The sequence below is a fragment of the Diabrotica undecimpunctata genome, chromosome 4 (genome assembly GCF_040954645.1).
Source record: "Diabrotica undecimpunctata isolate CICGRU chromosome 4, icDiaUnde3, whole genome shotgun sequence".
Classification (NCBI taxonomy): domain Eukaryota; kingdom Metazoa; phylum Arthropoda; class Insecta; order Coleoptera; family Chrysomelidae; genus Diabrotica; species Diabrotica undecimpunctata.
Window position 1 is genome coordinate 154,475,621 of NC_092806.1, and position 27,628 is coordinate 154,503,248.

At 33.3% G+C, this 27,628-nt stretch overlaps 2 protein-coding genes and 1 pseudogene across 3 annotated transcripts; 1 reads left to right on the top strand and 2 right to left on the bottom strand.

Moving 5' to 3' along the window:
- Positions 1-294: 294 nt before the first annotated feature.
- Positions 295-12,113, bottom strand: LOC140440251 (uncharacterized). 2 transcript variants are annotated; one of them, XM_072530628.1, is made up of 5 exons: positions 11,981-12,113; positions 8,012-8,665; positions 7,021-7,211; positions 5,309-5,612; positions 295-2,098 (listed from the first exon to the last, which is right to left on the bottom strand). In XM_072530628.1, the coding sequence occupies exons 2-5, from the start codon at positions 8,651-8,653 to the stop codon at positions 1,832-1,834; spliced, it is 1,404 nt and encodes a 467-aa protein (XP_072386729.1). In that variant the 5' UTR covers positions 8,654-8,665; positions 11,981-12,113; the 3' UTR covers positions 295-1,831. The 2 variants fall into 2 exon arrangements, with proteins under 2 accessions (XP_072386729.1, XP_072386728.1); XM_072530627.1 differs by lacking the exon at positions 11,981-12,113 and adding an exon at positions 11,879-11,901.
- A 2,193-nt stretch (positions 12,114-14,306) lies between these two features.
- LOC140439013 (small ribosomal subunit protein uS11B-like) lies at positions 14,307-14,929 on the bottom strand (annotated as a pseudogene).
- Positions 14,930-16,601: 1,672 nt separating this feature from the next.
- On the top strand, positions 16,602-24,291 carry LOC140440252 (4-aminobutyrate aminotransferase, mitochondrial-like). The gene is made up of 9 exons (XM_072530630.1): positions 16,602-16,856; positions 17,493-17,635; positions 17,704-17,871; positions 19,250-19,330; positions 19,624-19,866; positions 20,018-20,219; positions 20,918-21,134; positions 22,199-22,467; positions 22,590-24,291. The coding sequence occupies exons 1-9, from the start codon at positions 16,808-16,810 to the stop codon at positions 22,727-22,729; spliced, it is 1,512 nt and encodes a 503-aa protein (XP_072386731.1). The 5' UTR covers positions 16,602-16,807; the 3' UTR covers positions 22,730-24,291.
- Positions 24,292-27,628: the final 3,337 nt, after the last annotated feature.

Genomic DNA, 27,628 nt, shown 5'->3' on the forward strand with positions numbered 1-27,628 from the left:
TATCCCGTCTTTACCTGCTGCTTTTCTGTTCTTCAACGTTTCAAGTATTTTACTAACTACCTATACATTTATATTAAGTTCATAATTGGGAGGAAATTAAAAGGAATTTCGTTCATTCTAAACAAAATATTTTGAATAAATATATCGCTACAAGCTAAAAGGCACGTTTGACATTTTGATATGGGTGTTATATTTTTTCTTAAACCTTATGTAAACTCTTGTAAATAGGGTTATAGGAGAAGGAGTAGGAAGATTCGGAGGTCATTCGTTTTTTTTTTTAATAAATAAACCATACCACGTTATCAAGTCCTTATATTGACTATAGATAAACGTACAGACTTTAAAACAAATCTAACTTTTTTAACAAAATAAAAGGTATAACGTTTCTTTGAAGATTTTGGAACAATATCAAATTGAGTAAAAACTTACAAAGTATTAAAAAAGAGAACATAATACAAATAAATGTAAACCTAAGCTGATTATAAAAAGTAGATTGAATATACAAACATTCGAACTAAACAGTAATACAGCAGTACAAACATAAAAAAACATTAATGTGATGAAAAACGAACTAAAAAGTTGTTAAGAACAAAAAATATTGCAGATCTGAATCCTAGTGATATGATGTAGTGCAAATAACAAAACATAGTATTTTATATTAACATTAAACAATAATTATTAATTGGTAGATAATTTTAAATTTAATTGAGATCTTAAACTTCAGTTTAGTATACTCAAAGGGCGATTCCTTGCTAAATAAAGCAAAAATGTGGCGGGAAATTTGTGAAAACAGTCAAAATGAATAAACTGGTAACACAGTTGTATACAAATTAAAGACTAGATTGGCCTGTTGAGCAGTGGAGTCAAAGTCAAAATTGATTAAGCTGATGTCAAAGCTGTAAAATATTTTCGTGAAAGACTTTATTAGCTACTGTTACCAGCTTATGAACAATTTCCACTAATGACAGTTGACAGCTGCCAACCATAATCCTCCAGATCAGTTATCATTATCTTAATTAAAATGAATAAAATCTGGGAAGCTTTGATTTCCTAGATATTTTAACAAATCTGTGAGAACTCTGTATTTTTGGTGCCTGATTCGAAGATTTGTTGACCTTTTGACAAAACTGACTCGTGTCAAGAAGTTATCAGCTATCATCCTTCAGATCAGATGTTATCATGGACATAAAGTACAAAATTTATAGTTTCCCAGAAGCTTTGACCAAGCTACGAGAAATCTTTGTATTTTGGGTGCCAGATTGAAATATTTGGTGACCTTTTCATACGGATATCAGTTTATGAGGAATTTCCAGCAGTGACAGTTGACAGGTGCCAAAAAACTGTCAACCATCATCCCCCAGGTAAGGAAACAAATAACAAAAATTGATCATTTTCCAGAAATGTAAACAATGCTGCGAAATATCTCTATATATGTGTATTTTTGGGGTTTTACTTAAAGATTTGAGAAAGTTTTTAGTTAATGATACCAGTTGGTACGAATAATATCAACTAATGACAGTTGACAGCTGCCAAAACGTATTAAAACGTAACAAACTGGTAATAATACCTCGAAATGTAAATACGATTATTTTTAAAATGTATAAAGACCATGTTTTAACTATAAACGCAGAAACTTTATAAGGAAAAAGAATTACCAACTGTTGAAAACTAAATATCTCTAATATTGATGAAAAATTGTTGTAAAGATGTCTTGACTCGCCCAGATATGATTACAAAAACGCTTTTACCACGTATATTTACTGTCTTACTGTAACTAATCTATGAAACAAGTACAAAAATCAGATCTTATACTATGTACTACTACCACATCTTACATAAGCGAACACCACTTCTTACTCTCGTCCCCTCCGGCATCTTCTATCTGCTGCGATTCCAAACCGTCACTAAAATGAATATCACTCCTTTCGTCCTTGTAACTGATCAGTTCTGGTGTACTGGCATCGACGTGACTCTTGAACCTAGTTGTAAAACCGGCGAAAGAGTTGGAGAGGAAGGACGTGTATCCTGGTGAGTCCATTTTCTGTTTTTTAGAACCGTCCGGTGTCATACTGCGCAGTTTGCGTTTAATACCACCACACTGAAAATAAAAAAAAAAACAATAAATTCATTATCAATTCAACAAGTGTTCTCAATAAAAACGTTATTAGGCTTTCATTAATATGTATATGGCGTACAATGCATATGCGTTATGTAGCAGCGGAGAGAGGGTGAAAGCGCCTTAAAACTGGAACATGTCGACTAAGGGAAGAAACCCCAACAGAAAATCCGGTCCTCCAAGCTTGGGGGTTGGAGTGATGGGCCAGTCCCTCATCATCTGGAAAAAATTCCTTTGACTAAAAATTCTAACGCCGAGCCTCGGAATATGGATGGAAACTTACGACGACGACACCTGGCAAAGAAAAGGACTTTGAAAATTGGTACTTGGAACACTCAAGTCATGACTCACAAGACAATGGAAATTTTTGAAATGACGAAGCAAAAAATGGGCATCATAGTGCTCTCTGAAACCAAAAAGAAAGGCCAAGGAAATGAACAGATTAAAGACTATATTCATATATGGTCAGGAGTAGAGAAACACGTACACACTAAATCAGGGGTCTCAATTCTTATACAAAAATCGTTAAAAAAATATATAAAAGACTATAACAGACTATATAATAAGAAATAATACTGTTAGAGACCTAAATGCCAGAGTAGGTTCTCAAATAGACGATGACGTGGTGGGACGGAACGAAGAAATAGTTAAAAATGGTTCAGAGGACAGCTTAATTGAGTTCTGTCAACTTTTTGGCTTAAAAATAATGAATACCCAATTCTAACATAAAGATATTCATAAATACACTTGGGAACGGCCTTCACTCCAATAGAAGTCGATCATAGACTATATAATGAGACAGAAATCAAAATTTAAGTGTCAAGTCAGCAAAGTAAAAAGAGGATCTAACTGTGGGACAGATCACCACTTTCGTTTAGCTAATCTTTAGTGCCCGTTTAAACAATACTACAAACAGAACACCGAAAGTGAGAGAAACAATACTACACAGTACAAAACGGAGAGATATAAATTGCACCTTTTATTCCAACCCAGTATTAAACATATTTTTCAATCTAGATTAGAAAACGAACTAAATGAGATGGAAACAAATATGGATGTAGAACAAGAACAACCTCAAAAAGGTTATAAAAAAATGCTTATGAAGTATTAGGGAAGAGAACAACGACAAAAAACACCATGAACCACCATGGGTGACAGAAAACGTAAAAGAAATGATACAACAAAAAAAAACAAAATATATAAGAAATAGTTAACAAATAAAACATCTAGCAATAGAGTAACATATCAAAGAAAAAACGGAGAAGTACGCAATCAAATAAAAGAAGCAAAAAACAATTTCTGGGAACAAAAATGTGTCTAAGTTGAAAATTTAATTGGTGGTTCTTAGACTACGGAAGCATGGATAACTATCACTAATCTAAAGAAAAACACCCATAACTCCTTAAGCAACTTAATTCCTATAGAAAAGTGGAAAAATCACTATAAAAATTTACTCCAAGAGTCCAGATTGGAATATATGGGAGAGGAATACAGTATGGAGAGACAAACAAATAGTAACATTAATTCAACTAACAACTAGGTCCGTACTACGTTAATTAAAATGAAAAACGGGCGATCTCCAGAATCTGACAATATAGCTGTAGAGTTACTTAAAGCAGGAGGTCCACTCCTAATAGAACAAATAACTTTTCTAATGAATCAATGCTGCCAACAAATTAAAGTACCATCTGAATGGAAAACCGCCTTTAAAAAGGGTAAACCGGGTCCCTTTAAAAAGGGACCGCGGTGTCCATCTTTAAAAAGGGTAATCGAAAAGATCCAAATTGCTACAGAGGATTAAGTGTCCTACCTACTTTCGGGAGATTGTTTGGAAAGATAATAAATGGAAAAATACAAGATGATGTAGAACATCTAATTAGCGAAGACCAAAGTGGATGTACCCCTGGTAGATCTTGTACTGATAACTTCTTTATACTCCAAAAATTAATAGAAAAAAAGAATAGCGGTTGGTACCAAAGTACATCTAGCCTTCATCGACATAGAAAAGGCGTATGGTACAGTTCCAAGACTTAAATTGTGACAAGCTTTACAACAACTCGGCATTAGTCCATACTTTTTAGGAACAATCACAGAAGTATACAGGGATAACACTACTAGCCCAAAAATCGGAAATAGACTATCAGAGCCAATAAAAGTAACTAAAGGACTAAGACAAGGATACAGTATGTCATTCTTACTGTTTAATTTATATATCGAGGCAGCCCTCCAAAAATTGGAAAAACCACTGCCAGGGAATGGGAATCCCCATCGGAAATGACGTACTGTTCTCCCTGAACTTTGTGGATGACCAAGTCGTCCTAGCTCAAGATTCTTATGATCTAGAATTTATGATAAAGCGTCTATACAGAGAATATGTAAAATGGGGGTTACAAGTCAGCATGAAGAAAATAGAATATTTAGTTATCAATTCAGATGTAAGGTTTAAAGTGTTGATAGGCGAGGGGGTGGAAAACAAGTGGAAAAATTTAAATATTTAGGTACACTCATTGATAAGAACGGCTTGGGAGAAACCAAAATTAAACATCGAATTAATCAGGGATGTAAAATTGTAGGATGTCTGAACTCCTTATGGTGGGATCGCAACATTTCTAAAAGGAACAAAAAAAGAATAGGGCAAAGCATGGTTGAAATAGTTCTTTGTTATTACTCTGAGGTATCGACAATTAATGCAGACCTGAAGAGAAATTGTTGGCAGTTGAAATGGATTATTTGAGAAGAAGTGCTAGAACATCAAGGCTGGAAAGGAAGACCAACGAATCCATAAGAAATAACATGAATGCTACAGAAACGGTCATTGACAGAATAGAAAAAAGAGGTTTAAAATGGTTTGGACACCTATTGAGAATGCCTAACGAACGTTGGCCCCAAAAAGAGGTTTGGAGGAGGAGCAGCATGCCTTGGACCGGGAGGATTGGCGGAAGAGAACGAGAATACGGCGACAGCTGTCTCCAAAATGTATTGTATTTACAAGTTGGATCCTAGGCTTTCATTAAAATGTGAAAAAAATTATTGTTTATGTTACATTACAATTCAGAATTTTAGAATACTGTGACAGACATAAAAAATCGTTTTAAAATCTTCAAAAGCATCTTCAAATTCGAAAGAGTTATTTTTGAAAATTAGAAATATAATGTAGATACAACAAAAAAAAATCATAAGACAAAAAATTACCGGTTCATCCAGATCGTATGGCAAATTAAGATCAGATCTGTACTGGGCATTTATCAACACCTTCTTTCTGTAGTCGTCCGTCATCCGCAACGGTCGCCTGGCCGACAAGACCCTCGCTCTGAGATTATTCCGATAGGCTTCATCGAAGTGGTTTTCTTCTGTGGGGGTATTTGTCGTTTCTATAAAATCTAGACGTGTCGAGTTGCCTCCAACCTCAACATTTGTGGATGTGTTGAGAGTATCGAGGGAATCACTCGAATCATTCAGATCTATCTTTGGTACATTGATATCGTTTGGCAAGTTGCTAGAACAGAGAGAGATAATTGTTCAAAAATGTATATTTTATAGAATTAAAGGAAGTAAAATATAGCTGCAGATATACAAGAGACTTACAAACCTGTGAAAAATAGAAGGATTCCAGTTTCGTTGACATATTTCAGTCTTTTTCTATTTTAGTCACCTTATTCTAGTCATTTATCTAATAACTAGCAAATAACTTTTACCTAATCACTGAAGACAGTATTCCCAAGATTTCTCGTTTCTTCCTTGCCAAAAGTATAAATTTTTAATCGTAGACATCTCGTAGACGATTTTACCAACGAAACAATTACCACTTGAGATAATCTGGTTTATAAAGGTGCAATTCATCGTATTTTGTTATAGTACGTTCAAAATATTCCTGCTTCGATTTCAAATTAAATGTAACGGTGTTTTGGAGCCTAACCAGTACAGAAGACTGTCATTTTCGCTAGCTAGCTACGACTATTTCCACAAATTTCGGCTATGTCTCCTCGTAATCCTCATTCCATATCTTAATTACACAATTTTAGATCAGGTATAAATGTAAGATAACTTTCAAAATAAAATAAACTTTACACAGTGATGAAGGCTATATTTCAGATGAGAGGAAAAAAAGAAGGATGGATAAGTGGCCGATAAAATTGAATAAGCTGATGAAAAAATTGATAAAATCTTGGAGGTCCTTGAAAACTTAAGACAGAAAATAAAAGAACTTAAAATGGAGCAATAATAATACGTGAATCAGTTACAAACAAACATTCAGTGAATTAATATATTCTATTGACTCAGAGGGACCTGCCGTTAGATCTTATGGGACACTTCAATAATGTGGTCGATGATTTGGTTTTCCCCAGAGTCGGATTGAGAAGACGACCGCTTTCTGGATTCCTGTCTGGTCCGTATTCTATTTAGAGTGAACCATGTTTTCCGTGGAAGATCAAATCCTGGTGGCTTGTGGGTAATGCAGGCCATGTTGTTATTGTGCTAAGCAGTCCATTCCAGGGATCATTTTTAGGAGTATCCTTAGGATCTCCTGACTAAACAACACTTCCAACACAGTATCCATAACATATTACATGTTAGTCGAAGGAATTTAGTTAGTTGCTCTCCTATGACCTTATAATACCCTGAAGACTTTAATTACTGGTCAACTACGAACAATACTGACTATATTTAAACATTCAGTATCCTAGTATGGTGTAAACGCACGTTATCGTTCAAAATTATAAAATTAGACTTTGGGAATGACCTAGTGGAAGCGAGGACCATACCTTACGGCTATTTGACTGCTACAAAATTACAAAAGAAATAAATATTGATTACCAAGAACAACATATTATTTTGGTGAACAACCGTACACTAAGATCTGCATCAGTACAAAATAATAGAACAACAAGAAACACATTACTTACCAAATAGTCTCTTCAGCTTGATCAGTCACGGAATTCTTCTCAGAATCTGGATCATCGGATAATTTTGGAGTTCTTGGCGTCGGAATATTTCTTGTGAAAGATCGTCGTGTAAAACATCTTGGAATTACAGGTGATCCCTTACCGGATTCTTTATCGGAATTTTCTTCCAGAAACTGTAGCTCCGATTCTACCTGAAAATGTATTTTAGTGGAAACATACTGAAACACTTCATAACAGATTGTCAAGTAGTTAATGAACGAATTTATAAGATATGAATAAAAACTTACTTCTTCAACTTATACACAATAAATAAACGTTCACTGTCCAATGAATGAACAAGATAAGGATACAAAGTAGCTTTTTACCAATTACTAGAGCAAACATATGACCTAACAATAAAAAACAACATCAAAATAGTTATAGGTAACACAAACGCAAAGTTAGAAATTGAAAAAGAATACATCGGAATAATTGGGAGGCATAGCCTACATAGAGACACGAATGAAAACTGCCAATATCTTATTGACTTTGCAGCCAGTAAAATTACCCTATTTCCCCACAAAAAACATACACATAAGACTACGTCTTAATAGAAAAGTGATCAGCAACAAGCATTTTGGACGTAAAAAGTAGACAGGTCGCATGGAGCGGCTCTGACCACCTACTAGTTCAGGCACTTCAGATGTAGGATCCGTCGACTTAACCAAGAAAAAAAATTCTAGATGTGGGAAAACTGAAAAGACCCGAAATTCAAAAGAGATTTGAAGAAGAAATAAGAAATAAGTACTAAAAGACTAGTAGAAAGTAATAAGTAAATCCACATTAACTGCAGTAAAATCAAAGCTATGAACTAAAGAAAGGAAAGACGACCAATGGTTTGATGATGAGTGTAAGGCAGCAATTGAAGAGCGAAATGAAGCACATGAAAATGAAAATATTCAGTAATTATAGTAACAAATTTAAAAAGAAAACAAACTCAATGCTAACTTACCTCATCTCCAACAACAAGAGGTTCCATTTCCACAGAGTCTGACTCCGGCGATTTGGATTCTTGTTGATTCGTTTTTTTCGGAGATTCTGGTTTTTCTGAGTGTTCTTTATCCTTAACAGTTTCATTTATTTCAGTCTCTTGTTCTTTTAGTGCTTCTTTGGCTTCTTCAATCTCAATAAATCCTTTAAATTCATTGCCGATAGGTTCAACGTCATTACAATTATCTTCAGAAACGCCGTTACTTGATCCGTTTTCCTGTTTGTCCACGCCGTTTTTGATCTCTGTCAAATTAGTTTCTCCATCAGATCCATTTACATCTGCTACTTTATCTTTCATAGGTTTCGATTCTTCCGTACTTTCTCCCCCATTTTTTTCTATGTCCTGTTCTGAAGTTTCTTCATTTCCGTTGTGTGCTTCCTCCTCAATTTTTTTCATAGAAACATGGATTATCTTGGGCTCGTCATTTATTGTCTGAGGCGTTTTAGACCGACTCCTTCTTCTGCGTTTAGAATTAGTTTTGTGGCTTTTTTTGGGACTATCTTTATTCTTATCTAAAGATGCCTCCTCGCCATTTTTTATGTCTTCAACTTGTGGAGTATCCTTTACATCGCCTTCTTTCGGAAGTTCCGTTTCTACATCCATTATGGATGGTGTCTGGAATAAAAAAAATCGTTATGGTGCAAAATGCTTAACCAAAATAACCAAAAAAAAAAATATAAAAAAGTATGATATAAATTTCTAAAACACAATGAGAAAAGGCAAAAGTGAATTATAGATTCGGTTTTATGTTCTTGTATTTGTACAGGGTGGTATATAATATCTCCTGTTACATCTGGTACAGAAATTATATCATTTTTCTGGAAAGTAAGATAATTAAACATACTGGACATAAGACCCCAGTCGAAAATGGCTCTGAGCCTCTAAAAATCATACTAACAAGCCGAATTTTGCGGAAAATGTCAATTTTGTAACCCTAAAAGATATGCAAAAAAGTTTGTCACCCCGAGTATCTCCCTTAAACTCCCCCTTGTAGGGGGGGAAACAGAAAACATCGATTTACCAAAATCTGTACAGGTAAGAATAAGCTTAGCAATAGCTTAAGTCAAAAAATTCCTCAGCTTCTCAAAAAATTCGTGCACAGAACACTTGAAATAAAAACATAAAAAAAGGTTTAAGAAAACCATTATTTAAAGTGGGAAACATTTTGACCAACTCAATATAAATAAGCCAAAAAAATAAGCAGAAATTTTATAATATAAAAATCAACTATCTAATTACCTTAAGAAATAATATCCCAATTATTGTGAAAACTTAAGAATCAATGGCCTAAAGGAAAAAAATTAAAAAGTAATGTTTCCTTTATATAGTAAACCAAATGTAGTTCATTCACACTTCTATGAAATAAAAGTAATACAAAAGATGTAAGTAGTAGATTTTTATCAGGTATTAAAATTACTAAAAATATCTTTGCTATCTTTCTCATAATTTCTTTACGGCAATGTAAATGCTAGCCCAGAAAAACAAACATGTGATCATTATTTGAATTACAATGTTATTAAAGATAGACAAGATATGAAATAACCTTTATGAAGCTAAGCCTAAACTATGTATATATATATATATATATATATATATATATATATATATATATATATATATATATATATATATAGTTTCATAGATCAATCAATCAATCAATCAACAAATCAATCTTGGAAGCCAATCTCCCTCACTTCCTTTTTTACATGCTCTCTCCAGCTTTTTCTTGGTTTACATTGTGTTCTTCCATGTGGTTTTTTTTAAGTAAGCCTACTATATAAATTATTTTGTTCCTAGTGTTAGTTGTGGTAATGGTAGTATGTCATGTCCCATAATTTTTTAACTTGGCGAGTTGAAATTGCATTAAAATGCCACAAGAAAATAGCTTCAGAATAATATTAAGGTATTAGATTGTAATGATTGCATTATTTTGATAATTGATGGCTTGCTACAATCCCACTAAATGATCCCGTATCTCCTAGATTGGTCAGATTGGCAGCAAATATGAGAGAGAACTGACAGTGAACATACACAATATTCTTGTATATTTTTATTGACTTTTTTTTGTTGTATTAAACATTTTATTGATTTCAATTTGTTATTGATTATTTTCTTTTGTTTATATGTAAAACATTATTTAAGTTAGAACTTCTTTTTGTATATTAGGTTACCTATTTGAAATAAAAATATCTACCTGTCCAAGTAATATTTATAGACAATCAGTTTGTTTTCAAGAGATAAATTGGAGTTATTATTAAATAGTCAGTACCTACATTTGTTTTATTCTTAGATCAAATTGGTATGTTTTTATTTTTATGTGTTTCTATATCAGTTTCTCATCCAACTGGAGTTAATGATATATGATTCAGTTTTCACAGATATAGGGTCATTATTTACTGTTACCTGAGCTGAGAATTTACAATGCACAAAGGTGTAAAAAAGGGGCACAGTTAGAATCTCTACTGTTGATAAAAATAATGGACAGAATTATAAAGAAAAAAACAAAGAAAATGATGAACCACGTAACAAAATAATAGAATACAGAAATTTGAATCCTATGTTTAAAACTATAATTACACACTAATGATATAGTGCTGATAGTGAATTTCAAAAAAATAAAATGAGAGCAAATGAGGATAAGGCTAAATTTAAAAACAAAAACAAAACAATTATAAATGAAATATAAATAAGAAAATAAAATGCATACATGGCACGGATATTAGAAGAAATAAAAATATTTTCGAGGTAGTTTTATAAACAAAATGATTGCTTGGATCTATCTTAGATTTAATATCCGTTTTATTAACCTTTTATGTGATTTAATTTGAAATTAAAAAATTTGGTAGTGTGTGTTGATTTTCTAAATCATTTATTTAAATATCGTTAATATCAAGTCTTCTAAGATTAAAAAATCAAAAAAATGGTAATTTATGGGCACCTAATCAAAGGAAGTATATCACTGTTCAATTAGGACCTATTTACATTTAAAATGTCTATGTTTATAGTTTATTATAAGTTATGCAAATATTCAAGCAATGGAATAGACTATGGCAGATAAATACAAAACATTTTACTGAAGGATAAAATTTTAAGTTTGTAGAAATTGTCAGGCACTGTATTTATACTTCAGTTACATCTAGATTTAAGTTTTAATGATTATACCCTTATGATAAAATACCTAGAAATTACACAATTTCTTAGAAGCATACACTAACATTTTTTATTGTGCAAACTTCTATTGCAACCTTTGAGAAATAAGAAAGTTGTGCAAAAGTATGTAAGTTTAAAAATGCACAGGTTTCTATTGAACATTCTTTCTTTATCTCTTATAAAACTTCCTTGATATTTGAAGATAAGATATAGAAGCATAAAACAATAACAAACTATTGTAGTAGTCAAAAACTAAGTTATAGTTTTGTTATATCAAAGAAAATCAATTTTCTAATGAGATTATGTGGTTTTATTGATAAGATATCCTTGAAAAGTAACATACAGAATGCTGGGCACCTAACCCTGAATTTGATATTCAAGCTCGTTACATGTACTTATTTTACACGGGATAATTTAACCATACAATTAGTGGGGAGTGCCTGAACGTAGATAAAGAACAATCGCAGCACAAAATACTTATTGCATAAATAGTTATTCAACCAGAACCAGAACATAGCAGTCCATAAAATTCTAATTAACTTAGATTAGAAAATGACACACTATTTCAATGAACTTGATTTTTTAAAACAAGTTTATGTCAAAAGATTATTAACCGTAATGGTATGTTGAGCCACTTTGTAAGATAATAAGAGAAAGAATGTAACGGAATATGCATACCATAAATTAACCTTCATTCCATTAAATTTAATAGCAAATTGGTCAAAAAACTTCAACAACTATATAATAAATACAAATTTCGACAAATAAAAGTATGCTTACCAGTTATATTATTTATATTATTAACAATTAACCCGGCAACAATATTATAACACTGTCAACACTTCCAGCCAATAAAATAAAGTGTTTAAACTTCTGAAATACGCTCAAAATGGCATGGGACAGTTGACAACAAAGAAATCTTTGTTTTGGACTAGAGTTTCGGTAGGAAGATCATAGGTGGTACTAGTGGAAGAAATTGATGAGGAACGAAAAATTAAAATAAAAAAAAATATTTAAAAAATCCTTTATAAAAAGGTATATTTATTTAAAAAGAACCCTTTTGTTTTACATCACAGAAAGTTTTCGGAATAAAAATCCCATCATCAGTGATGATAGGTATACGTGAGTGAAGCCACTAAATATGTGGGTAAAACCCTTTATTGGTATTAAATTTGTTATATATTACATTAAGGCCACTTAAAGAGAATGGACGAGATGGAGCCGTCGAAACACATTTATAAAAAAAGACCGGATGGAGTGAAAAGAGGTTAGGTCTAGAGCACGATTTAAGGACCAAGTTGAAGACGAGTTACGAGTGATATCTAAGAGTACGAAATTGGAAGACAAAGGCGAAGAATAGGAAGGAATAGAAGCTCATTCTAGGACAGTCTTACATTGTTGCTGATAATTTTATATGATGTTAAAGTTTTAAACAAATTTAAGTACTTCATGACAATGTAAAACTTCCAACTGGGGTTGCTGGCCCTGAGACGTCATCTCTATATGAGCCTTAGGTAGCGAAGATATATTTATATATAGCTAAAAACATAAAGTAAAATTCATAGAACAATATCAAATATAAATATCGGAATAATTTATTTGTAGGATTTCAGTGGCTGGTCAAAATAGTGCGAGAATACGGCTTTGAAACTATTTTGTTGTGACTATATCTACTGTATTTAATTTCCAGTAAATATAGTAGATACCGCTAAGAATAGCTTCTAACTGTTGATATAATTCAATATAGATCCCCTAGTCAATGTCTCTCACTTCCTACTTAGAGTATGAAAATAGACATTAACGAATTAGGCCAGTATTTGGAGGCAAACTAAAAGACAAATATTTTTGATTAATTTCGTTGTGTAAAATAACATATTAAAACCAACAGGGTTGAACTAAATTGGATAATTAGGTATAGTATAATAAAAAATAACAAACTTAATTAACAAAGTATATATATACAGCTCAACAGGACCTAGAGGTCCATGGCTTGGAAAATTCCACTGTTTTCCTCCGTTTTCTTCTGTCCATGGTCGCAGTTCTCCAATTTGATATCCCGGTTGTTTATAAGTCTTCCTTACACGCTTATGCCATTTTTTCGTGGTCGTCCTCTTCTCTTCTTTCCTTCTCCTCTCAGCAGCGAGTCCTTTGCCCACCTTCCAGCTACCATTCTCACTAGATGTCCTAATCATTTAAGACTCTTTGTTCTGACGATCTGACCAATTTCTTCATTCTTTTCTTCAAACGTCTTCATTCTTTAAACATCTTTATAGTCTTTTACTCCCCCGAATATCTTTCTTAAAACACTCCGTTCCCAGATGTTCAGCATATTTTTCTGATTTGTATTCATAATCCATGTTTTGCTTCCGTGCAGAGCTGTGGGGTTGATCACTGTTCGTGTAGTCTCAATTTTGCCTCTCTGGAGATGTTTTTTGCGCTTAGTAGTTGGTGTAGAGCTCCGATCGTTTTCCTTTCTCCCTTTCTCCGCGAAGGTAGTCTTCACTTGTGTCTTCATATGTGGTCTGTTCCATTTCCATATACTTTGTTTTCTGCTCATTAATAATCAGTCCATACTGTTTAGCCTTCGCTTCAAAGAGTTTAAAAATCCTCTACAGTCCACTTTAGTTCTTGGCATTAACACTATATAGTCCGCAAAACTAAGACAAAGACTAGACCTGGCTATTGTTGTCATAAATCATACCTTTTGTTTTTATTCCACTCTCTCTTATTACTGCCTCCAGCAAGAAATTGAAGAGTATTGTGGATAGCGGATTTCCCTGCTTTAGTTAGCTTCTTACTACAAATTTTCCTGTTAGGTTTCCTTCTACCATTAGTCTAGTTTCGGTCTTCATTAAGGTCATTTTTACTAGTCTGACCATCTTTTCTGGAATTCCAAGTACTCTTCTAAATCTATAAAGAGGAGGTTAAACTTTAACTGTTGCTTATACGTACTACTCTGAATCATTTTTAACACGAATACTTCATCTATGGTAGATCTGCCCTTTTTTAATTCTCCCTGGTATTCATTAACCTGCTCGTTTAAGTGCCTTTCCAGTCTACTTCTTATGAATTAAAAATTGCAATAAATCGATAAAGTAGACACTGTTTACAATCTACGACCACGGCGACTTCCCTTCCTACATTTGGAATCAGATGGAATTGAAGTCACATCTTCAATTTTCATGTTAGAAAGAGCTAAAGCTCTGAGTGCACTTTGGACTCCTGGTCCAAGGGCTTTTGTTTTGTTACCACCTGTGACCCTTAATTTGGACAGACACTCTCTGTCAGCTTTGACTTTCATACCTCCAGTGACTCTGGAGATAGTTGCTATTCAAGACAAGTCAGTAACATAAACAAATGTATTATTGAAACTAAGGGAAATGTGGGCTACACCTAAAACTATTTCACCTTCACGAACTTGAGGTCCAAGAGATAGTTGAACTTCTTCTTGGGCTGTTTTCTTTTCTAGGGTCCATGTGTTAGGTTACAATAAAATATGAATCTTATGACTCTTGTTACATCCAGAGAGTGATACTTCTGTAGTTTTCGCACACTACTTTATCTCCCTTCTTAAGAATGGGACATGCTATTGCCTCTCTCTTCCTGTATTTCCTCTCGCTCCTATGTTTTCGTCAGCAGGCTACATATCCGCGTTATAAGTGCTTCTCCCCCAAGCTTGATTAGTTCTGCAGGAATACCATTGCTGACTGCACTTTTATTGTTTTTCATGCTATATATATATATATATATATATATGTTTTCTCTTATTTCTTACACGGTGGGAGTCTCCATTGTTTACGCTTTTAATAACAATAAATAAAATGGAACAAGTGAATTTATTGTTAAGGAACGTGCTCAAAGATATTTTAAATTTTAACATGCATTTTATTAAATGTACAATTATATCAGCAATAATGTCATTTTAATATTCAATTTTATTTATATGTATAATCTTTTAATAAGGCAAATACTGGAAAAAACCAATGAATTCAATATCGACACATACCATCTTTTCGTAGATTTTAAATCGGCCTATGATAGTGTCCTAAGAAATAAATTGTATGAAGCCATGGATGAATTCCACATCCCCGATAAACTGATAAGATTGGTTAAGGCTACAATGCGTAAAGTTGTTTGCAAAGTCGAAATACAGGGCGAACAATCACAGGCATTTGAAACGCATGTTAGGCTGCGACAGGGAGATGCGCTGGCGTGTCTCATTTTCAACATAGCTTTGGAAAAGGCGGTCAGGGATGCCCAAATAGACAGCAGAGGAAACATTTTTAATAAATCATCCCAAATTTTGGCATATGCAGATGATGTTGATCTAGTTGCCCGCACAACACGCAAGCTAGAAGAAATGTATACCACCTTGTCAAACGCCTCAAAAAATATGGGCCTGCAAGTAAATGAAAATAAAACTAAGATAATGGCATCAACACCCAACAATAGAGCCAGAAACATCGGCCACCAATTCACGGTTGATAATTCTACCTTTGAAGTGGTGGACAAATTCACATACTTAGGCTCCCTGATCACCAAGGAGAACGTCATGACGGAAGAAATCAAGCGAAGAATAATACTAGCAAACAAATGCTATTTTGGACTGAGTAGACATATGAGAAGCAGAAACTTAAGCCAAAAAACAAAAATAACCATATACAAAACCCTTATACAACCAGTGTTGACATATGGGTCGGAGACATGGACCATTTCCAAGGCAGATGAAAATCTCCTGCTTATATTTGAACGAAGGATCCTGAGAAGAATATTTGGTGGCATCTGTGAAAATGGCGTTTGGAGAAGGAGGTACAACTACGAGATATATCACAGATATAAACATATATTTGGTCGTAAAGACGTAGTATCCTTTATAAAAATAGGAAGACTAAGATGGGCAGGACATCTGGCAAGATCACAGCAGAACAACCCTCCTAGAAGAATCCTTATGTCACAACCTGTGGGAAGTAGAAATAGGGGTAGACCAAAACTCAGATGGAGGGATGGTGTAGATGAGGATTGTAGACAAATAGGCGCAGCAAGATTTTTATTTAACATAGACCACATACCCGATATTTCCAACATATTTATAAATTTTTTTTTGGTCTAAATAATCACGTTTAATATATATATATACATATATATATATATATATATATATATATATATATATATATATATATATATATATATATATATATATATATATATATATAATATAGAAGTACTTATATATATATATATATATATATATATATATATATATATATATATATATATATATATAGTTCTTCTATATTTTAGGACGTTTATGACAAATTTTATTCTATTGTATATATCCCAATCCCAGTCTAATTTACTAAATAAATGATCGGAGAAAAAATAAACACATTAAGTAGTGTATTAGTATCGTTTAAAATCATGTACTAAACCTTCTCTGAATTCCGTATCGTCGTGTACCGATTGATGTATTTTAATTAAAAGGAAAGTACAATCAATTCCACCCTGTTGAACAGGAATATCAGGGCGCGCGCAACCAAATCATATGGACCAAAATCAATTTTGAAGTCTGCGGCAAGAATTCAGATCTAAATTTACAAAAAAAAAATGTTATCCAAGCTGGTTAAACCTGTTTGTAGAAATCCTTTACCTATTGGTAAGTTTTTTTTAATTCTAGAGTGATTTATGTATAGATTTTTTTAATATAACAGTCGATGATTTACATTTGATGTTACTTTTTAAATAATTTCAAATAAAAAACAGATATAGTTACTCAGAAATAAGAAGATAAAAAATAGTATTGAATTGTAAAAAGTATTCAATAAAGAAACACTTTAAAAAAAAAATTTTTATAACATTTTTTTAATACTATCAAACTAATTTAGGGGTTATAATGAAAATGACTTCTAATCTAACTTCTAGTATGTACCATTACAAGAAAGGTAGGAGAAGAAATGCTACTATTCAATTGCCTATTATTTAACTTTACTATTATTAATCTAAATCTACTATTCATTCCAAGGACTTGTAACTCAGTCATTCTTACAACTGAATGATTACCTATTCCTGATTCTTTTTAGCTGGCCAACATTATTCGATCATGAAAACGATAAATACCACATTGTTCAAGTTATATTGTAAAATAAAAAATAAATTAAGACTGTCGCCTTGTTCGAGTTCTCGTGTCATTGATATTTCCTATGATATTTAGTTCTTTGTTCATATTCTTGCGCCATTATAGGTCTTTTCCCCATAATTATTAACACCTTATAAAAATATTCTTATTTTACAGAAAATATACTAAAACTAGCAACATGCAGAGGAAATGCCAGCGTTGCCAATTTTGTACCAGAAGAACCTTCTGGACCTTCAATGAAAACCGATATACCTGGACCTAAAAGCAAACAACTAATGAAACAATTGAGCAATGTCTACGTAAGTAGCAACTGTTTTTTATACTATATATTCCTACGAGTATATGCAACAACGGTTTCACTTTATAGAACCTTGGATCCACCCAGTACCTAGTGAATTATGAGAAGTCATCTGGTAACTACATAGTTGATGCTGATGATAATATTATGTTAGATACATACACGCAAATATCTACGATGCCTTTGGGGTACAATCATCCAGCGTTATTGAATGTGTTCAATGATGAGCACAATTTGGTAAGTATTTTTGGGATAATCTTAGAGGTTGGAATTACAGAACATCAGATTTCGTATCAAAACTTGGTCGTTTTAATAGTGGAAAATTTTTCCTGCTGTCTATAAATGTTCAATGGCTAATGATCTTTGATACTTCTAAATATGTCTCTCTCGTTGTCTTTCCCTCATTGATATATCTAATATAGGTACTATACTAGTTGATAGTGTCTTTGTTTTATTCGATGAAATATATATATATATATATATATATATATATATATATATATATATATATATATATATATATATATATATATTGTAAATATATAGCCTGTTTATTAAGAATACTTTTAAATAGTCAATATTAGAATTCCATTAGATGGTTTTAAATTTCTAATCCTTTGATTAAGATACCAAATAGGGATAATAACCAGCTTATTATTCAGCTCTTTAGTTATAGTGAACATTAATAGTAAAATAATAATAAAATAAACTATAAGCATATCCTAAAGACCGTTTTACAGCTCGCAAGAAAACTTGCTGCAATTTCTTGCATAACTAACAGTCATGCAAGTCTATTTCAAGGTCTTTATGTGCGATTTTACAGCTTGCAATGCAATTAATGTTGAAATTTTTACCCTTAACCTTAGAAACTTATAAACTTTTGTTTTTTTAATTACTTATTGCGGTTTATTTAACACTATTTAGTAAATTTCGAAATGCCAAGACCATGATATTATTATTGATCCGTATCAATCAGTGATTATGACATTTGAAATTGTGGAAAAATCAAACTTTCTACAAATTCCCCTAAACTTGCATGAAAACTTGCAGAGAAAATGGTACCAAACCGATTATAGCGCAATTTCAAGAAGTTGCAGGAAATACAGCTGACGACATACTGCGCATGCTTCTAGGCAACTTTCTTGCGTCTTGCAGGTACAATTGCAAGCTGTAAAACGGACTTAAGGAATGGTCACTTGAGTCATGTATTACGCTCTCCCTCACTACCAAATGAAAATTGTTACAAAGGTTGATTTTAAGCAGTCAGTTGGAATTTTGTCTGGATCATATATTAGGTTGAACAAATACTGCATTGGGAGATGCTTTTGGTCAATTTTTTTTAAGAACTTTTACACGTAAATTGTCATGACCACCGATCTTCTTCATTGTTCTTAGAGCTTGCTAAACCTCAGACTTCAGAATTCCTGGACCAGACCACTCTCCTTAGTTGACAAAGTCTGGTTTCTCTGATCTTCAAAGAGCAATTAACGTTACTTCATTTATGTATGATACTTATTATATGTGTATATGCATTCTCAGAAATGAGTACTGTTCATTTCTAATATGTTTTATATTGAAATTATTTAATTAAACTATATACCATTTTTTATTGCAGAAAAGTCTTATAAATAGACCAGCGTTGGGGGTATATCCTGGCATAGATTGGCCTCAAAGAATGGAAAATCTCTTTAAGCAGGTAAGTACCCTATTACTATTATTTTATTACAAAGACTCTTAAATGACAAAACTACAATATTACGGGAAACATTTAAGAGACGTTTGTTGGCATCTGATAAGACTGGTAGGTCGAAATGGTGTCATAAGTACTATACACTGCGCCAAGCTTTCGACATCCTCTCTGATCTCTTCTTCAGGGCTACCAGGGTCTCAGTTTTCTGAGCTCCCAAACACTACACTGTTCACTACTCACTGCTCTGCTGCTCTGCTGTGAGCTGTGATATTCCATTTTGAACTTATCTATGTTTATAGGTATCTCCCAAACTTCCAAAAATAACACCAATGATGTGCGGCGCCTGCTCCAATGAGAATGCGATAAAGACGTCGTTTATAGCATACAGAATGAGGGAAAGGGGCAATAAAGACTTCACAGAAGTTGAAAAAAAATCAAGCATAATGAATCAGTTACCTGGATGTCCAGAGCTATCTATTTTGTCATTTAGGGGAGCCTTTCATGGAAGAACCGTAGCCACATTATCTTGCACACATTCAATGGTAAGTTTAAAAGATACGTTGTTATATTTATTTGATATGTTGGATTGTATGAGTTTTATAGTTATTGTGTTCAATTTAAATTTCATTTGACTTCATTAATATTTTAAATTGTTTTAAAATTGTTGTGTTATTAATGACAATTCTTTTTAAGGCTATACACAAACTAGACGTGCCCTCTTTTGCCCATTGGCCAATTGCAACCTTTCCCATGTATAAATATCCACTGGAGGAAAACCGTAGAGAAAACGAAGAAATAGACAATAAATGTTTAGAAGAAGTAGAAGATCTTATCGAAATGCAAAAAAAGACTTGCCCTGTAGCTGGTTTAATTATTGAACCGATTCAATCAGAAGGTGAGATTGTTTTTGAGTTTAAGATATTATTTTTCTAAAAATAAACGAGATGGCCACGTAAAGATTCAACAGTCGCTTTTGTTGGTTTTTTCTGCTTGTAGTAACATCCTTATTGAACGCTGGCTATCAATCTAGCCACCTACGTCTTTTTATAGTAATTGTAAACAGTTTTAGTAATATTTAGACACTATATTGATTTCTATTTTTTAGCTACGATATCCGACCTCTTCTTGAGTAGATATGATATGAACGTTTTGGCGCAATCCCTAGATTGCAACTGGTCGTAAGCGACAAGGCATCGTCAAGACAGCCTGTACTTAGCGTTGTCAGCATCATGTCAGCGTCTAGTCAGCGTCTTGTCAGCGACAAGTTAGCGACAAGTTAGCGTTGACAGCATCAAATCAGCGTCTAGTCAGCTTTTAGCCAACGACAAGTTAGCGCTGTCTACATTATATAAGTGCGATTTAGTAGTTGCGATTTAGGGGCTGTGCCACAACATACATAGCATATCTACTTTTTTTCTCCTTAAAATGATGTCTCCCTATGGAGATTGGCAATTATATTAACTATTTTTGCTGTTAAAGTGAACTAGTGGTTTCCTATTTACCAATTTAAAACTCCATATTTCTTATATTTTTCATATCAGTTATATTTTTGTAAACAAATACAACAAAACAATATGCTCTTGCTCTTTTCAGGCGGTGACAATCACGCTTCGCCAGAGTTTTTCCAGAAGTTGCAAAAAATTTGCAAAAAGAATGGCGTAGCATACATCATCGATGAGGTTCAAACAGGATGTGGACCTACTGGAAAGTTCTGGTGTCACGAACATTTTAATTTGCCAAACCCTCCAGATATTGTTACTTTCAGTAAGAAAATGCAGATGGCCGGGTTCTTCCATTCAGACGAAATTACGTAAGTTAATAGTGTGATCAGTACATACTTATAGCTCAATGAAAATTTGAAACTTTTTTCGCTGTAAATAATTTGTAATATCAAATTAACACTTTAAGTCTTAGCGTTATAAATAATATGATATTCTAAACGACAAAATGACTGCCAATGCGTTTCTTCATTAGTATCTCTAACTATGGAACATATTAAAACCTATGAATAGAAATTCAAACGAATTTCATGAATGCAATTGCTAGTTTTAGTATTTATTTAATTTATTTATCAAAATGAGCTTAAACTCAAATAAAATTAGTATGGTTGAATTAATAGGTATTTTCAATACCTTTCAAATTTCACTATTATAACAATAACCGTTCAAAAGATACAAGGGGGCGAACGGACTTTTGACTAGCACTGTATAACGTATAGTAGAGTGCCTAGCGTTTCTTTTTGCTTCTATCTTCTTCTTCTTCATGTGACTTCTCCGCTACGGAGGTTGGCAATCATCATAGCTATTTTTGAGGCAGTAGCTCTAAATAGTTGTTTTGAGCTGCATCCAATTCTCTCAGGTTTTTAAGCCATGAAATTCGTCTTCTTCTGATGCTTCTTCTGCCATCTATCTTTCCTTGCATTATGAGTCGCAGGATGCCATACTTCTCGCCCCGCATCACATGTCCGAAATACTGTAGCTTTCTTTCTTTAATTGTAAGTTCAACTTCCTTCTCTTTACCTATTCTTCTCAGTACTTCATTTTTCTACATGAGCTGTTTTAAAATCTGTCCAATTTCATTGATGTTATTTGATGTGTATTCCCTTAAGTCTTTTATCTTTTTCATTTATCATCTGTTCTCTTACTTCTGGGTTTCGTAGTTTATTGAGATAAACTGCTTTGTATTGGGTTGTGTTGTCAATTCTTTATAGGTTTTTTACCATTCTTGTAACCAGTGGATTATAATTAGAAGATATATCTGCTCCAGGGTATGTTTTAATTGACATCGTGCTATTTCTGTATCTCTTATTAATTAGTAGATAATCTATTTGGTTTTTAACTATTTAATAAATACATTAATTTTCAAATATTTTAGCGTGAAGCACCCTTCCAGGATTTTTAATACTTGGATGGGTGATCCAGGTAAAACAATTCTTTTAGAAGCCATTCTCGAAGTGATTAAAACCCAAAATTTACTGGACCAAGTAAATAGAACAGGAAAACGATTGTTTGAAGGACTGGAACAATTACAAAAGGAATTTCCTGACATGCTGCATTCTCTAAGGGGCAGAGGTACGTTTATTGCAATCAACGCGAAGGGTAGCGAATTAAGGGATAATATTATCAAGAATTTAAAGAAAAATGGTAAGTGTTAATTTGTAACTATGTTTAATTTATTGTATTAATATTTACTGTGTTTGTCTTACTTCAAATCATTACAAATATTATTCTTTGACTTTATTTGATGAGATTTACTTCTTTTTTAGGTGTTCAAAGTGGTGGATGCGGAACTGAATCCATTCGCCATAGACCAGCTCTCATATTTAAAGAACACCACGCTGATATCTACTTGGATATACTAAGAAACGTAGTAAAGGATCTTAGTAAAGGAAAGAAGAGAAACTAAAATGCGCACTATCTGTCACAATCTTGTTTGGCTGTATATCTTTTAGGAAACCCATTGAGCTGTGCAAATAATAATATTCGAGAAGTTGTTACTTAAGTTTTGAAAAATGAGGAAAAAATAGCTGTCCATGAAGATGAAAATATATTTACATGTGTTCCATGTAATACTTTTCATCAAAAATGCTTTTGACACAGCAACCACCAAGTGCTCAGGTTTCGAGTAACGCTAAAACGTTGTTGCCAAGTCAATTGATACCAAATCAAGACTGCATAATGACCAATCCTCTAATTAGATGTTCTGTGTTAAAATGGTCACTTGTTTAAGCAAACTGTTACAAATAGTGATTACAATATCGATGTTCGTTGTTTGCTTCATCACCTTTATCACAAAAGTTGGCACGTTCCTAAAAGCATAGCGGCAGATTTTAAAAAATTATATAATTAGATGATTTTGCAAAAAAATTACTAAAAAAATGTATTGCACAAAACTTAAGTAGCTTCTGTCATATATATTATAATATAAGTATGTAATATATACAGCTAGATAGAAAATTACGTTCTTAACACCGATCAGTCTTTTAGTAGTAATGTTATTGATTTTCTCGAATTTATCAAATTTAATCGGGATTCTCTCCTTCTTTTACTTTTCTATACCCTCTTTCCAAAATTTTCTTGGTCCAACTCTTTTTTCTTTTCATGTGATGTCCATTTATCCATTTATTCGTATTTGTTTTTGTATAATATCTGTAAAATATTTTCCATTTTGTTTTTGTACAATATTTTCCATTCTTTGCATTATTTTGTCATATTATTCATCGGTTGCAGAACAGTTTCCAAGCAGACAGGTTTCGACCCGACATATTAATATTAATAATATTTGGAAGGAAATATAAGAAAAATAAAAAATAAGGTAATGAACGGTCTTTACTATTTTTATTTCACTGTAACAAAAAAAACAACAACAACTTCTTCATCCAAACATATAGCAATTATTGTTAATTTTTTATCCACGAAATTTGCCATCTTTTCAACAGATTGGTCGCCGAAGAATGATGTATTCCGGGTGTGCACGAACAGACGAAACGAATAGTTCTGTGACGGGACTGTACCGGTTCGGCGCTGGATCTGTAACGTTAAGAATCGACTTGAATCGACCTTAAGAAAATACAGACTCGCGAATGAGAGTTGACTGTATGACTATCATAGACTTTTGTAAATCTACAAACGATTAATTACGACGTATAGAACAAATGATCGACAGTAGTAAACAGAAGTAATTCGGTCTTTGCTTAGTCTGACCTGTGTCTGAGTAATAAAAAATGAAAATCAATCAAGATTTCGGAAGTCCAACATAACAAACATTCATCAATATTATTAACGGTTCGTATGACTTATATCTAGCTCTATATAAGAAAACATCTAACAATACTGTTGTCTTCCAAAAAGTGTCATATATTTTAAGGTATTAAAAAGAGTTTTAAGATATTTTTAGCCTAGTTAGTAAAAGATAAATGTTTAATGTTGAATTTAAGTAAAAATGTTCAAATATATTATTTTTATTAGTATTTTGTTTCAAATGATTTTATATCCTAAGTAATAAAAACTGTGTTTAAACGCGAACTTGTAACAGAAGAAGCAAGACATAAAAATTAAATGTCTAGATACTTAAAACTAATTTAATAGTTCATAAATACATGAGTCATCTGCAAAGTACAAGTACACGGCCAACATTCGCAAAAGTGACAAATCAATGATATAAGATGGATAACAAAAACAATAATAGAAAAACCGGCATGTTAACACTAGTGTGGGAATGCCTTAACACCTAGAAGAAGTCGATAGATTGGTTATACTGGCATGAGTTCCAGGTCACCAAGGAATGGCAGACGAAACCAAGAAAATGGCCCTTACTCGGGAACACCGCTTAAATGGGGAGAGGGTGCGAAGAATCTCCCCGTCAACTACTACTGAGATACAAGAAAGAGGACAAATAATCTAAATATATGTCATGATAGTACCCATTGCCACCTGGAACGTACGCAGCTTATTCATGTCCAGGAAACTGGCCATCACTCAACCCTAGATGATAAGAATGAAAATAGACATCTTTTGGATGAGTTAGTAAGATGATTTGGTTTAGGAAAACAAAAAATAAAAAAAAGATGGATACATCTATTATTCAGGAGCAAGCGACCCAGAACATCAATACGGAACGGCTATATTAATATCGGACTTCATTCCCTTAATAAATGATAGAATAGCAATGTTGAAATTACGAACAACTCATAGAACCCTAAATATTATTTAGGTCTATGCTCCAACAAGTGACAAGTCAGAATAAGAAATCGAAAAATTTTATAACATAGATGAAATAATGTGACTGACAAAAAGAGGTGAGATAAAGATGATCATGGGTGACTTCAACGCCAAAATTGGTCGTGGTGCTGAATGAGACAACATAAGAGCTTACTGTAGCTCAGTACCAGAAACAATAGGGGAGATAGACTAGTACAGACTACTACTAGTAGGGAACAGCCTCTTCAGCCAACACCATATATATATTTAGGGATTCTACAGTATTCACTGCCTTCCCTCGCTCAACCGTTTCCATCTCTCTCTGTTGTTCCATTCTCCATCGTTCAGTCCTCTCTTACTCATGGCGTCGTCTACTTCGTTCCTCCAGGATTTTCGGGGTCGTCCTCTTTTCCTCCTTCCTATGGGGCTCCATTCGGTTATTTTCTTTATCCATCTGCTGTCGCTAGTTCTTCTTACATGTCCATACCACTTTAGTCTTTTTTGTTCTATATATGTTAGTATGTCTGTTTCTATTGATGTTCTTTGCTTTATTTCGTCATTACTTCTCCTATCCATTCTTGTTACTCTGCAGCATCTTCGCAGGCATTCCATCTCTGTTGCTACTATCTTACTGCTGGTTTTCTTGTTTATGATCCAATTTTCAGCCCCATATGTCATAATACTTCGCACTAATGTTTTATAAATCTGCGTTTTTGTCTTCATATTTAGGTGTCTATCCCACCATACTGAGTTAAGTTGTCGGATTGCTGTTCTTGTTTGTCCTAATCTTTGTGTAATTTCTTCCTCTGTTGTTGCCTTTTTCGTGATTATAAACCCCAGGTATTTGAATTTATCCTTTCCTTTGATTGTTACGTTGTCATCAATCTGTAGATCTTCTATGTCTTCTTCACTTGTAGATAGGTACTCTGTTTTCGCGAGGTTAATATCTAGGCCAGCCTTGGTATATTCTTCTTGTAGTTTTTTCATCATGTAGCTGAGGTCGTCTTGGTCTTGTGCAATCACTACTTGATCGTCTGCAAAACTTAATGTATATAGGTATTCGTTCCGTACCGGTACTCCCATGCCTTCGCATTTTCTTTTCCATGTAGTCAAGGCTTTCTCTAAGTATATTTTGAATAGGGCTGGAGATATGGAACAACCCTGCAGGAGCCCTTTTGTTGTGGTGAAGTCTCCTATGATTCTTGTTCCCATTTTAATGGACACTTTATTTTCTTTATACAGAGCTTTTGTAGCGCTTCTATGAGTTCCGTCTGTATTTCTAATTTGTACATTGCCTCCCATAGTTCTGACCTTGGTACAGAGTCATACGCCTTTCTCAGGTCCACAAATGCCAAGTGTATATCTCTATTTTTTGCTTTTTTCTTTTCCAACAGTTGTTCCAGTGTGTATATGTGGTCTATGCATGATCTTCCTGCCGTGAAGCCTGCCTGATCCTCTCCGATTTTGCCTTTTATCGCTTGCTCTATCTTTTCTCGTAGTATCTTCCCATATAATCTTCCTATTGATGATATTACGCTTATTCCTCTGTAGTTTTCGCATCGTTTTCTATCTCCTTTCTTAAATATAGATGTCATATATGCCGCCGTCCATTCCTTTGGGAGCTGTTCTCCATTTATGGCTTTCTGAAATATCCATTGTATCATCCGGTGTAATTTTTTTGATCCGTATTTTATAAGCTCAGGTGAGATGCCTCCAGGTCCCGGTGCTTTCTTATTTTTGATTGCTTTTATGGCCGTTCTCATTTCCCTATCTGATATTTCTATTTCTTGTTGTGGGAATCTGCTTCGTCTTCGCCTGTTTTCTTTTCCAATGAATTGTGGTCTTTGTTCTGTTAATAGTTCCTTGTAGTAGTCCTTCCATTCTTTGTCCTGTATATTTCCCAATTTAATTTTTTCTTTTGAGTTTTGTTTCAATCCTCTCAGTACTTTCCATGACTCCGAAGTTCTTGTACCTCCTATATATGTTTCAATATTTAAGCAGATTCTTTCCCATTCTTCATTCATGTTCACCAACATCAATCAAACAAAATCCTAGAAGGCTATACACCTGAAAATTACCTGCAGACAGAGAAGATAGAATTGTGATAAATCAAATTTTCATTTTGCTCGATATCAATCTATGAAAATATACCCTGGAGCTGACATTCATAGCGATCACAATCCAGTTATAATAGATTTTAGACTAAACAGATTTTTGAAAGTTAAAAGGGAAAAAGTGACAAGAAAAATAGATATCTCACAACTGAAAGCCCCTAAAATGATAGAGAACTTGGTATAGAATCAAAAAAAGCAGTTCAATATTTTCAATTTAGTTTGTACAGAGAAAATTCTTGGTTATGTGGTTGCGAGAAAAATAAACGGTATTGTTGACCATGTCTTCTGTTTTCTACAGAAAAAAATAGGTGAACCAGCGGCGGTGTCCACGATTTAAATTTTTTTAGAGTTTTAAAAAGGAGACATGAAGTTTCTCCGTTACATGTAAGATATGTAGCCAATTTGATTTAGTTTACCAAAACAAGAATCGAAAATTCTCTTAACCAAGCTTTTAAAGCAAGTATGTGTTTTAGCCAAACAAGAATTAGCGT